At 37.9% G+C, this 14340-nt stretch overlaps 1 protein-coding gene across 1 annotated transcript; it reads left to right on the forward strand.

Annotated features, from left to right (window-relative positions):
* The first annotated feature begins 2187 nt into the window (after positions 1 to 2187).
* DEFB125 (defensin beta 125) lies at positions 2188 to 14340 on the forward strand. The gene is made up of 2 exons (XM_035005673.1): positions 2188 to 2245; positions 14048 to 14340. The coding sequence occupies exons 1-2, from the start codon at positions 2188 to 2190 to the stop codon at positions 14338 to 14340; spliced, it is 351 nt and encodes a 116-aa protein (XP_034861564.1).

Raw genomic sequence — 14340 nt, forward strand, 5'->3', positions numbered from 1 at the left:
AAAGTAAACTGAAGGTGGGACCCTTGTGATGATGGAACTGTATATCTTGAGTGGTAGATATGCAAACCTACACGTGATACAAGTATACAGAACTGCATACACACACACTATCACAACACACACATGCACACACAAATAATTACCAGTAAAACTGGGGAATCAGAGTAAGACTGGTGGAATGTATCCATGTCAACATCCTGGCTGTTGATATTGCACTCTAAGTTTGCAAGATGTGACTATTAAGGGACACAAAATAAAGGGTACACAGGATTGCTCTAAATTATTTCCTACAAGTACATGTGAATCTACAATTATTTCAATTAAAAAAGTATTGGCAGATGGAGTTGGGCAATATATAAAAAGAATTAAAGTCATGACCAGGTGGGATTTGTTGCAGAATGAAAGGTGGTTAAATATTTGAAAATCATCAATGTCACCTAGCAAATTAACAGGCTAAGAACAGAGAAAAATCATATGATCCAATCAGTAGATGTATAAATAGCATTTGAATAAGTTTCAAATGCATTCATGATAAAAACCCTCAGAAAATTAAGAATGTAGGGAAACTTTCTCAACTTGATAAAAAAAATTTATAAAATACCTACAGCTAATGTTACCCTTAATGGTAAAAGAATGAATACCTCTAAGATCACAGAAGTGCAAGGATATCCACTCTCACCCTTCTTATTTAATGTATCCTGAAAATTCTACTCAACATGATAAGACAAGAAAAGGAAATAAATACAGAGTTTGGAAAGGAAGACAGAAAATTGTCCCTATTTACAGCTGACATGATAGTCTACAGAGAAAACATCAAGGAATCTATAAAAAACCTCTTAGAACTAATAACTGAGTTGAGCAAGGTTCAGGATCCAAAATCAATACATAAACATGAATTGTATTACTGTATACTAAAGATATGTGAATATTGAAATTAAAAGTATAAATTTATTAAAATCACTCATAAAATACTTAGATATAAATTGGAAAATATTTTAAGTCTTGTATTCTAAAAAGTACAAAACGGTGATGAAAGAAATAAACACTTAAGTGAAGTGGCGTAGGCACACATGGATGGATTAGAAGACTCAACATAACAAAGAAGTAATTTATGCCAGACTAATACACAGGTTTAACTCAATTGCTATCATAATCTCAAACAAGATTTTTGTAGATATACATAGAGTATTCTACAATTTTTATTGAAAGGCAAAGGAACTGGTATAGGTAAAAAAAAATTTTTTTTTTTAAGATTTTATTTATTTGACAGAGAGACAGCAAGAGCAGGAACACAAGCAGGGGAAGTGGGAGAGGGAGAAACAGGCTTCCCGGTGAGCAGGGAGCCCGATGTGCGGCTCGATCCCAGGACCCTGGGATCATGACCTGAACCCAAGGCAGATGCTTAACGACTGAGCCACCCAGGCACCCCGGTAAAAAATTTTTTTAAAAGAAGAATAAAGCAAGAAGAATCACTGCACTATCTCAAGACATATTATACAGCTATAGTAATCAAGAGTGTGTTGTTCTGGCAGAGGAATAGACACATAATCAATGGAACATAATACAGAATCAAGTATGGCCAACTAATTTTTGACAGATGTGCCAGAGCAATTCAATGGAGGAAGGATAGTACTTTCAATAAATTGTTACTGCAAAAACTGAATATCCACAGTAAAAAAAAATCCATCTCAAACTAAACTTCATAACTTATACAAAAATTAATACAAAATGTATTTGGTAATCATTCAGATGGAGAGAAGAATACTCTACTAGAAGTCAAAACTATTGGTCTGAAATAAGTGGGATCTTTACGTAGCATTCTGCTATCATTGATGTATACTTATGGTGCTGCATACAAAGAGAGGAGAAGTAATTGGCCCCATATAGGGTTAAGGAGAACAATTTCCTTTGGGAATTGTTTCTTCCCATCAGACCATACACTTCCTCAGGATTATAATTCATTTCATAAGGCCTCAGTTTCCTTTAATAGTTTCTAGAACAGAGCATTATTTTGTCATGCACACTCAATGATGCAAGTTAATGGTCTGGTGATCCGAACGGCATGGCATTCTCCCCATCTCTGGTTCATCACCCGTGGTAGGCAAGTAAAGATGACTATTTATACTCCTAGCTGGGCCAAGTGCTCTGGATTCCTCAGGACAGAGAGCTTCCTCTCTTCCAGAAGCCATGAATCTCCTGATGCTGACCTTCATTATATGTGGGTTCCTAAATTTGATGACCAAAGGTAATGGAACCCTAAAATGTAGCGATGATGGAACTAGGATGAGTTATTGACCTTGAGATTTCAGGTGTCTTGACAGGAAAAGAGGGTCTGCTGGAAAAGACTTGGGCCAATAAAAAGCCACAGAAATGCTCTCATTATGGCAGCTCCATGTCCCTACTCTCTAAGACCCTGTTGGAGGCACCTATCATGATGGGGTATCTTCTGAGACATTTCTCCAAAGGCAAGAATTTCCTCAATCTTCTGAGCAGCCTTTTCTGGCTGTCTCTCTAACCAGTGTTAACCAATGAAATAGTAAGCCTCTGGTATTAGATCAATATGAATGAGCTTATTCCTGCTTTTTAGTGATGTTACTTTTGGAAATTATCTACTTTTCATTGAAAAATAGTACTTGCAATTGATACAAAGTATCAAGCGCTTGATAGGTATATATGAGTTTAAGGAAAAGTACTCTCTTACCCTAGAATAACATTTCTTCAATCTTTCTTTCAGAATCTCTCTCAATCAATCAATCTTACCAATTACTTGAATATCCTAGCATATATATATATACATATATATGTACATAAATATAAGCATATATATATGTTTACCAATCTTACCAATTACTTGTATATCCTAACGCATGTGTATATCTTAGATTTTAAAAAATACAGTGTAAATGAACCATGTGGATTCTTCTGCAAGGCACTACCAGTATGTCTTAGAGATTTCTTATCAATATAGAAACTTACTTTATTATTATTAACAGATGCATAGAACTTATAGAGGGTGGGTGAATTTCTGATTATGAACTATTTGCTGACATTTTGAAAAGTTTTGAAATAATAAAGAATAAAGTTTTGTTCTGTTGCTCTTCCTCAGATTCTTGGATACCATGTAAATAAATGTGTAGCCTACTTTTAAATTTCTATTACATTATTAGTAGTTTCCCATATATTAAATATTTTCCAACAACTGAATTTTCAATAATTGCATAAAATATCAATGAATGGATGCTCTACAAATTATTTATCCAATTTGATAAATGAACATTTATGTCACTATTTTCGCTAATAAGTGTATTTATGTTATATATATGAGTTATTTTCTATATAAACGTTCTTAGACATAAATCAAAATTTTTACATGAAGGATAATGTTTAAAGATATAATTGTTTCTATTTCACTCAGTATGAAGAAGTCAAACTTCAGATATATATTTATTGTATATTTTAATTTTTCTAAAAATCGTGTGGCTATGCCTATTTTTCCCTTTTATTTTAGGGGGTAGTTTTTATTCCTGTTGATTTATAGATTTTCCCTTATAGGTTCTGTTTTGAAATTTAACTATTTAATGTATTTGAGTTTATTTCTGTATTTTCAAGTGAGACAGCATCTGGTGGTTTTTACCAAGCCAAGCTGTCCATCAATGGCAATAGCTGTATTTAAGTTGACGCTTTTTGATTCTGCATCTGGTATGTTTTAGAGAGAATTTCCACATGGGAAAATGTTTTGGCAAATGGCTTATGTGCCTGAAATAATACAGTTGTTATTCATATTCTTTAGTTTTATGATTTTGAGATATTGCTGATGGAGGTCACAAATTTTAACAACATAATTCCAGACTGAGGAGCTTTGAAGAAAATGACTGCTGTCATTCTTAACAAAAATACATTCAATTATAGATTATTCCCAATTGCCATCATTTCATTGCTTAAGCCATATTCTTGGAATTATCTTTGATATTTTTAGCTGTGACATCCGTATCTATCAAAGAGTCTACTTGCAAGTTATGTCCAGAGCCAACCAGTCTCACCACCTCCACTGCTACCACTCCGATTCAAATCCCTACCATCTCTCACCTCCTATTTCTGTAGCTTCCTCACAGGTATCTGTCCTTTTACACTTGCCTCCTGCAATCTGCCATCAAGATAGCAGACAGCACTCCCACTGGAAGTCAGATTATGTACCTCTTCTGCTCAAAACTCTGCAATGGCCCCCTCTTCACTCAGAGCAATAGCCAGGGTCCTAACAGCAGCCCACCTGCTCTCCATGATCTGTCCCTTATGACCTCTCTCACTTCATCTTCTACCATTCTAGTCCTTGCTCATTTCACCAGAGCCACAATGGTTTCAATGCTCTTCCTCAAACATGCCTGGCTTGCTCCACCCAGAGTTCTGTCTGTTTCCTCTGCTAATGCTCTTGCCCCAGGTACTGTTGTGGCTAATTCCTTTACCTCCTTCAAGTCATTGTTTACTTGTCACATTCTTTCAAGTCCTATGCTAATGGCTGTTTAAGAAACTGCAACCTGGGGGTGCCTGGGTGGTACGGTCAGTTAAGTGTCTGACTCTTCGTTTCAGCTCAGGTCATGATCTCAGGGTCGAGAGATCAAGCCCTGCCTTGGGCTCCACGCTCAGCAGAGTCTGCTTGAGATTCTCCTTCTCCCTCTGCCCCTCCTGCCTGTGCTCTCTCTCTCTCTCAAATAAATACATCTTTAATTTAAAAAAAAGGAAGAAAGAAACTGCAATCTGCCCCCATAACACTCCAAATAGATTCTCTCTTATTTCTGTAAACCACTTATCACCTTCTCACATATAAGATAATTTACTTGTTTTTCATTGTCTTTCTTGCCCTGGTAGAAAGTAAGCTTCATGTGACTTTGTCTGATTAGTTCACAAATGTACCTTAAGGACCTAGAATGAAGTCCGTACTATAGTTAGCGGCTCAAACTTTGTTGAATGAGGAGCTTTCTAGAATAGGTACCCTGGAAGAAAAGAAAAATTGAGAAATAATCTTGTAGAGCAAGAAATGAAGAAATGATGTCAAAGTTTGTCTTGGATGAAAGAAGTGGAATGTCTACATTTGAAACTTACAGATAATTCTAACATAAGCAAAGTAAATTTGAGCCAATAAGTAGTAAGAGAATGAATCACTGGAAAAATGGAATAAACTTCTTAGCCCAGGGGAGGCAATAGGAGACAAATTATTGTGAGCTTTATATATGTCAACCCATGAAAGGTGCTTTTTATACATTATCAAATTAAATCCAGAAAAGATTGTTTTGAGACTTATTTCCCCTTTCTCATGTATACCAGGCTTCCTCCAATATAGAACATTTACTCTAGCTGCTTCCTCTGCCAAGAATACACTAACCTTTGCACTTTGCAGGCAATTTGATGAGAAAGATGGTCATGTTTGCTTGCTTGATAAATGATCATACAATGGAGCAGGCTAGTTTCATTTTACATTCATGTCTACATCCCACAAATGAATTATCACATTGCTCATAAATCCTACTGTATTTTTTTTTTGAGCTCATCTTCCCTCCTTCCTAGACAGCTATTTTGTACTGACCTTTCTTTAATTCTCCTGCTCTACTTTTCTATGTGCCTCTCCCTCCCAGCTTACGACTTTATCCCACACTTCAAGATTTTAAAAATTCAAAGAGTCACATGAAAAGATGCTCAACCTCACCAATCATCAGGGAAATGCAAATCAAAACCACAGTTAGATATCAACTTACAGGGGCACCTGGGTGGCTCAGTCAGTTAAGCATCTGCCTTCAGCTCAGGTCATGATCCCAAGGTCCTGGGATGGAGCCCCACATCAGGCTCCCTGCTCAGCAGGGAGTCTGCTTCTCCCTCTCCCTCTGCCCCCACCCTCCACTCGTGCTCTCTCTCTCACACACATTCTCTCTCTCTCTCTCTCTCTCTATATATATATATATCAAATAAATAAATAAATAAATAATCTTAAAAAAAGATATCACCTTACACATCAGAATGGCTAAAATGAAAAAGACAAGAAATAACAAGCGTTGGTGAGGATGTGGAGAAAAAGGAACCCTTGTGCACTGTTGGTAGGAATGAAAATTGGTGCAGAAACTGTGGGAAATAGTATGGAGGTTGCTCAAAAAATTAAAAATAGAAATACCATATGAGTTAATAATTCTACTACTGGGTATTTGCCCAAAGAAAATTAAAACACTAATATGAAAAGATATATGCACCCCTATGTTTATTGTAACATTCTTCACAATAGTCAAGATGTGGAAGCAACCCAAGTGTCCATCAATAGACGAATGGATGAGGAAGATGTGGTATATATATACAATGAAATATTATGCAGCCATAAAAAATGATGAGATTGTGCCATTTACAACAACATAGATAGACTGAGGGTATTTTGCTAAGTGAAATAAGTCAGACTGAGAAACACAAGTACTATATGTGGAATCTAAAAAAATGAATAAACAAAAATTTAAAAATTAAAAATTAAAACAGAACTTTTTTCTTTTTACCATGGTCAACATTCATACCAGTATGCCTCTGTATCCAACTTCTCTTTCCCTCTGACATAACTGAGAATGTGTGCCTTCTCCATCTCGATCTGCCAAATGTGATTTTGATCCTTGCCAACTACAAAGGATTATGACCTTTCATTGTGACATTTCCCTATTCTACATTAATCTCTCCCTTTCTACTGGTTTCTTCTTAAGTGCCTTCAAACATGCTCTGTTATTTCCCATTCTTCAAAACATCCCTGAAAAATGCTCACTTGGCTCCATATTTCCTCCAAGAACCTCTCTATTTCTCTGCCCTTCCTCACAGTAAACTTAAGAGTTTTGTCTCCAGGTGCTATTTCAACTTTTATCATTCACATTTCACCAACTTCACTTTTGTTTCTTTTTTCCCTACCACTGGGAAACTGCTCCTCTCATGGTTACCAGTGACAATCATCATGTTCAACATAATGGACACTTCTGCACTTATCTTACTGAACTTCTCCGTAATATTTACCTACAGAAGTCCACTCATCGCTTTAAGAAACATTTTCCTCTCTCGCATAATCTATTCATATCTGATTCAATTTTCCTTGGATCCTCTTAGCATTTACCATTTTCATGCACACCAGCCTGCAACTGGCAGTTACCCTCAAAGCATGGTTGATTGCATGTGAAATAGCCCTATACAGAGCAATCCAGAAATGAGAGGGAATTATGAACTCACTCTGGGATCATCTATCAACTATTGGCTGGCTAGACGGCAGATAAATACTCCAGTTCCTTTCATTCTCAAGAAGGATAACTCTGAGGCTTGTTTCATACACTGGCTGCCAGAGTTTTCCATGGGATTATGCTCTAGTCAACTACTGGTAACTAACTGTATAACTCACCTACTTTTGGCTCTTTTTTTTTAATTTCAAGTTTTAATTTAAATTCCAGTTAGTTAACAAATATTGTAAAACTGGTTTTAGGTGTAGAATTTAGTGATTCATCACTTACATATAACACCCAGTGCTCATCACAAGTGCCCTCCTTAATACCATCACCCATTTAGCCCATCCCCCCAACTCCCCTCCATCAACCCTGTTTGTTCTCTATAGTTAAGGATTTCATTGTTTGCTTCCCTCTCTCTCTCTCTTCTTTTTTCTCCATTCCTCTACGTTCATCTGGTTTCTTAATTTCCACATATGAGTGAAATCATATGGTATTTGTCTTTCTCTGGCTTATTTCACTTAACATAATACACTCTAGCTCCATCCACGTCATTGCAAATGACAAGATTTCATTCTTTTTTATGGTTGAGTAATATCCCATTGTATATAGATATACTTCAACTTCTTTATCCATTCATCAGTTGATGGGTGTTTGGGTTCTTTCCATAATTTGGCTATTGTTGATAATGTTGCTATAAACACTGGGATGCATATGCCCCTTCAAATCAGTATTTTTGTATCCTGTGGGTAAATACCTAGTAGTGCAATTGTTGGGTCACAAAATAGTTCTATTTTTAAATTTTTGAGGAACCTCAACCCAAAATCTTGAGGTTTTCCAAGGTGGCTGCACCAGTTTGCATTCCCACCAATAGTGTAAGAGAGTTCCCCTTTCTCCTCATCCTTGCCAACATTTGTTGTTTCTTGAGTTGTTAATTTTAGCCATTTTGACTGTGTGAGGTGGTATCTCACTGTGGTTTTTTAAAGATTTTATTTATTTATTTGACAGAGAGAGAGAGCAAGAGAGCACAAGCAGGGGGTGCTGCAGAGGGAGATGGAGAAGCAGACTCCCTGCTGAGCAGGGAGCCCAATGCCAGGCTTGATCCCAGGACCCTGAGATCATGACCTGAACCAAAGGAAGATGCTTAGCCAACTGAGCCACCCAGGCATCCCTCTCACTGTGGTTTTGATTTGTATTTCCCTGATGCTGAGTGATGTTGAACATTTTTTCATATATCTTCTTTGGAGAAATGTCTGTTCATGTCTTCTGCCCATTTCTTGACTGGATTATTTGTTTTTTAGGATGTTGAGTTTCATAAGTTCTTAATAGATTTTGGATACTAGCTCTTTATCTCATAAGACATTTGCAAATATCTTCTCCCATTCCATAGGTTGCCTTTTAGTTTTGTTGACTATTTCCTTTGCTGTGCAAAAGCTTTTCATCTTAATGAAGTCCCAGTAGATCATTTTTGCCTTTATTTCTCTTGCCTTTGGAGATGTGTCTAGAAAGAAGTTGCTGCAGTCGAGGTCAAAGACATTGCTGCCTTGTTGTCCTCTAGGATTTTGATGGATTCCTGTCTCACATTTAGGTCTTTCATCCATTTTGAGTTATTTTTGTGTATGGTGTAAAAAAGTGGTCCAGTTTCATTCTTCTGAATGTGGCTGTCCAATTTTCCGACTAAGTTTTGTTGAGGAGACTGTCTTCTTTCTTTTAGATATTCTTTCCTGCTTTGTCAAAGATTAGTTGACCATAGAGTTGAGTGTCCATTTCTGGGCTTTCTCTTCTGTTCCATTGATCTATGTATCTGTTTTTGTGCCAGTACCATACTGTCTTAATGATTTCAGCTTTGTAATATAGATTGAAGTATGGAATTATGATGCCTCCAGCATTGCTTTTCTTTTTCAACATTACTTTGGCTAGTCAGGGTCTTTTCTGGTTCCATACAAATTTTAGGATTGTTTGTTCCAGCTCTATGAAAAATGCTGATGGTATTTTGATAGGCATTGCATTGAATGTGTAGATTGCTTTGGGTAGCATAAACATTTTCACAATATTTGTTCTTCCAATCCATGAGCATGGAATGTTTTTCTATTTCTTGTGTCTTCCTCAATTTCTTTCATAAGTGTTCTATAGTTTTCAGAATACAGATCCTTTACCTCTTTGGTTAGGTTTATTCCTAGGTATCTTATGGTTTTGGGTGCAACCATAAATGGGATCAATTCCTTGGTTTCTCTTTCTTCTGCCTCATTGTTAATGTATAGAAATGCAATGGACTTCTCTGCACTGATTTTATGTTCTGCAACTTTGCTGAATTCCTGTATCAGTTCTAGTAATTTTTTGCTGGAGTCTTTTAGGTTTACTACATAGAGTATCATGTCATCTGCAAAGAGTGAGAGTTCGACTTCTTCTTTGCCAATTTGGATGCCTTTTATTTCTTTTTGTTGTCTGAGTGCTGAGGCTAGGACTTCCAGTACTATGTTGAACAACAGTGTTGACAGTGGTCATCCCTGTTGTGTTCCTGATCTTAGGGGAAAAGCTCTCAGTTTTTCCCCATTGAGGATGATATTCACTGTGGATTTTTCCTATGTGGCTTTTATGATATTGAGGTATGTTCCCTCTATCCCTACATGGCAGAGAGTTTTTTATCAAGAAAGCATGCTGTATTTTGTCAAATGCTTTTTCTGCATCTATTGAGAGGATCATATCGTTCTTGTCCTTTCTTTTTATTAATGTGGTGTATCACATTGATTGATTTGCAGATGTTGAACCAACCTTGCAGCCCAGGAATAAATCCCACTTGGTTATGGTGAATAACTCTTTTAATGTACTGTTGGATCCTATTAGTTAATATTTTGGTGAGACTTTTTGCATCCATGTTCATCAGGGATATTGGTCTGTAATTCTCCTTTTTAGTGGAGTCTTTGTCTGGTTTTGGGATCAAGGTAATGCTGGCCTCATAGAAAGAGTTTGGAAGTTTTCCTTCCATCTCTACTTTTTTAAACAGTTTCATAAGAATAGGCATTAATTCTTCTTTAAATGTTTGGTAGAATTCCACTGGGAAGCCATCCAGCCCTGGACTCTTGTTTGTTGGTAGATTTTTTATTACTGATTCAATTTCTTTGCTGGTTATGGGTCTGTTCAAATTTTTTATTTCTTTCTGTTTCAGTTTTGGTAGTTTATACATTTCTAGGAATGCATCCATTTCTTCCAAATTGCCTAATTTGTTGGCATATATTTGCTCATAATATTCTCTTATAAATGTTTGTATTTCTTCACTGTTGGTTGTGATCTCTCCTCTTTCATTCATGATTTTATTTACTTGGGTCCTTTCTCTTCCCTTTTTGATGAGTCTGGCTAGGGCTTTATCAATTTTATTAATTCTTTCAAAAAACCAGCTCCTAGTTTCGTTTATCTATTCTACTATGCTTTTTTTATTTCTGTATTATTGATTTCTGCTCTAATCTTTATTACTTCTCTTCTCTTGCTGCTTTATTAGCTGTCTTTTTTCCAGCTCCTTTGGGTATAGGGTTAGGTTGCGTATTTGAGACTTTTCTTGCTTCTTGAGAAAGGCTTGTATTGCTATATACTTCCCTCTTATAACCACATTTGCTGTATCCCAAAGGTTCTGAACTGTCATGTTTTCATTTTCATTTGTTTCCTGTATTTTAAAGATTCTTCTTTAATTTCCTGGCTGACCCATTCATTCTTTAGTAGGATGGACACCTCCATGTAGTTGTATTCCTTCCAAATTTTCTCTTGTGACTGAGTTCAAGTTTTAAAGCATCGTGGTCTGAAAATATGCATGGTATAATTGCAATCTTTTTGTACCAGTTGAGACCTGTATTTCAGCCTGACTAGTTTTCAGTTCTTTTGTCCCTGCAGTAAGGGATTCTCTAGTATCTTCTATACTTTTCTCAAGCCCAGCTGGTATCCTTATGATTGTTTTAAATTCTGGTTCAGCATATTACTTATATCATTTTGATTAGATCCCTGGCCATGACCTCTTCCTGTTCTTTCTTTTGGGGTGAATTCCTCCATCTTGTCATTTTCTCTCAGTCACTGTTCTTTTGTGTTCTAGGAAAGCCTGTTATATTTCCTGCTCTTGAGAGTAATGGCTATATTAAGAAGAGTTCCAATACTGTCCAGGGCCTGATGCTGCTGAAAGCGTTTCAGAGTGTGCACTCTGCTATTGTGTTTTGCTTGCTCTTTCTCTCAGGTTAGTTCTCTTCAGAGTTTCTCCCTACCTGCAATGGGGAGTGTTTGGACGTTGTCCACTGTGTGGCAAGTTTTAGCTAGGTGTGTTTTGGTCTACTTGTTAAAAGAGGCTAGATCATATTTCCCCTAGAGCTGAAGATTTGCAGCACTCTATGATCAGTAGACTTGGTGCATGCAAGGGGTTTGTGCTGGTCTTGTGGGGGAGGGGCCTGCTTCATTGGTTCTCAGGCTGACTTGCCCTAGTAAAGATGCACCTGCAGGGCACAGGGGGGCCGGGCTTGGTGTAGGTGGCTCCAGTCCCCACTGTTGCTCACTGAAGTCAGTCTGTTTGCTGATGGGCAGGGTGAAAAATGGCATTGGCCTGCTCTCTAGTCCCTGGAGAGGGGAGTTTGTACCTGCCACTGTTCAGGAAGCCCTGAAGTGTGAATAATCTCCCCCTCATGCATCCCAGGCTTCTATCAGAGCCTTGCCTTCACACTATGTCCAAGATGTCTCCCTACCTGGTGGCACAGTGCTCCTTTGTTTTATCTCAGGCGAGCAGCTGGGTTTCAAAACTCTAAATTTTAGAGATCTGGTGTCGTGTGGACCTGTGCTGATCCTCTGGGGGTGGGTCTTGCTGCACCATGGCTGATGCTGGTTTGTCCCAGAAAGGTGGTTGCACTACTGTACAGGGGCTCGGAGTTTATGGTACCTTCAGCAGGTGCTTCTGTTGCCATGCTAATTAACAGGGCTGCTCAATAGTTCCCACCATCTTTTTTGTCCCCTGAGAGGCAGTGCCACCTCTCCCAAATGCACTCCAAGAAGGGGAACGGTCTCTCCAGTGCCATCCAGAGGATCCTGAAATCACACTGCTCCCAGGCCTCTGCCCTCCTTCCCCACAGGAACACTGCAAAGCCTGGCAGGCACGATCCCCTCAATGGCATGGACTTCTAAAACTTTTGACTTTGAGCTCCACTGCTTTTAAAAACCTACGATAATCAGCCCCTCTCCTTTTCCCAGTCAGTTGTTTTGGAGAAGTATTTTTCTTGTGCAATCCCCTGTGCATTGCTTTCTCTTTTTCTTTCCCTCTCTCTCTCCATGCTCAGAGCTCCCTCCCCTTTGTAGTATCCACAAATCTTTTCTCCCCCAAATCAACTCCCTGCAGCTCCTCCCTTCCGCAGTGTGGCTGTTTTTCTCCTTCTAGATGTGAGGTTTGTTCTCTCAGTCCTCAGATCAAGCTCTTGGGTGTTCAGAATGATTTGATATTTATCTAGCTGTGTTTGAGGGATGAGGCAAGCATAGGTCCCCCACTACTCCACCATTTTAACTCCTCCTAGCTCTTTTTTACTTTCTTACTTCCCTAACTATCCCATTTCTAAACTGATTTAGGAGGGAGGAGAATGCCTCTCAATTCAATTATTATACTCAAAATTTTTCCCAAGGTCTGCTTTGGGAGAAACTAATCTAATTCTCTAGTGCCCCATTCTCTTGTTTTGTTCTGACTTATATGGTTGTTCCTTTGAGTCTTTTCCTCCTATTTGAGCTCTCAATATTGACACTGACCAGAATTTAATCTTGGCCCCATTTTATCCCATATTATTCCAACTCACTATACTTTATCCATTACTGCAGTTTTAAATATCTATAAGCAATGATTCCAAAATTTACATCTAGAGTCCAAACTTATCTGCTGAGATCCTACGGGTATATTCCACTGCCTTCTTGACATCCTAGTATATTACATGTTATATGCCCTGAAGCAAATACTTGAGCCCACCTCTTTCTCTTCCTTCCAAATCTTGTTCTTTTCTCAGTTTACTATTCTGTGAATAGTGAGCACCACTAATCTTCCCTATCCCAACAGAAATGTAATAATGCACTTTGATTTCTCCATCTTCCTCTGACCTTATATCCAAGAAACCAATGTCTTAAATCAGTCCTCTTCTTTCCACAGCTCTTGAAGCCCAGTTCCAGCCACCATTATGTCTTACCTAGCCAAAGCTTCTAACATGCTTTCCTGATTCTATTATTTCTTTTCCCTAATCTAATTTACACATAAAATCCAAACTAACCATCTAAATCACAAGTTAGGTCACACTATGTTTTGAAATAAAAATGCTTAATAATGGCCTAATCTGACTGGGGGATGGCACTGTCATTTCAAGCTCATTTCATCTCTTTCTCTTTTGCTCTTTGCACATTACACTTCAGACTCAATCAGCCTTCTCCAGATACACAATGCAGCTTCTCTGCAGTGAGATTGACCATTTGCTGGTCTTTTCCTGAAACAATCTCTGCCTCCTGTGTACCTGGCTGGCTCCTTCCATCCTTCTTGCCTTGGCTTAAATATCAGCTCTACATAGGTCTCCCTCTCTGTCTCTCTTTCTTCCTCCTCCTCCTTCCTTCTTCTGCTTTCCTTCTTTCTCTCTCTCCCCACCCACCCCCATTTCCTTGATGGCATATGACAAAATATTTAATATACAGTTTCAGTTTTTTCTTTTGTCCCCCAATGGCTTGTAGTATCTATCATATTAGTCTAGATGGGAGTAGCAATAGTTGTCAAAATTTTGAATTAATGCTTACCAGATTGTTGCTAGAGTCAAAAACTTGACCTACTCGTTTATTCCCTGCAGCTGGCTGGACAGTTGAAAGATGTTGGAAGAATAATATAGGACACTGCAGAAAACGATGCTTTCATGTTGAGAGGTACAAGCTTCTTTGTATGAACAAGCTAACATGCTGCATTCCCATAAAAGAAGATCACGGATACACTAAAACACCACCACGTCTTATACCCTTTGAAGAAGAGATAACTACTGATATTAATACTTGGGAATTTTTTTCAAATTCCCCTGCTTCTTTTTTGAATGATGAGTTCATACCTGAATCAACCAAACCCATAGAAAGCCTAGTAACTGAGACCTAA

The sequence above is a fragment of the Mirounga leonina genome, unplaced genomic scaffold (genome assembly GCF_011800145.1).
Source record: "Mirounga leonina isolate KUSES-001 unplaced genomic scaffold, KU_Mleo_1.0 Mir_150, whole genome shotgun sequence".
Taxonomy (NCBI): Eukaryota; Metazoa; Chordata; class Mammalia; order Carnivora; family Phocidae; genus Mirounga; species Mirounga leonina.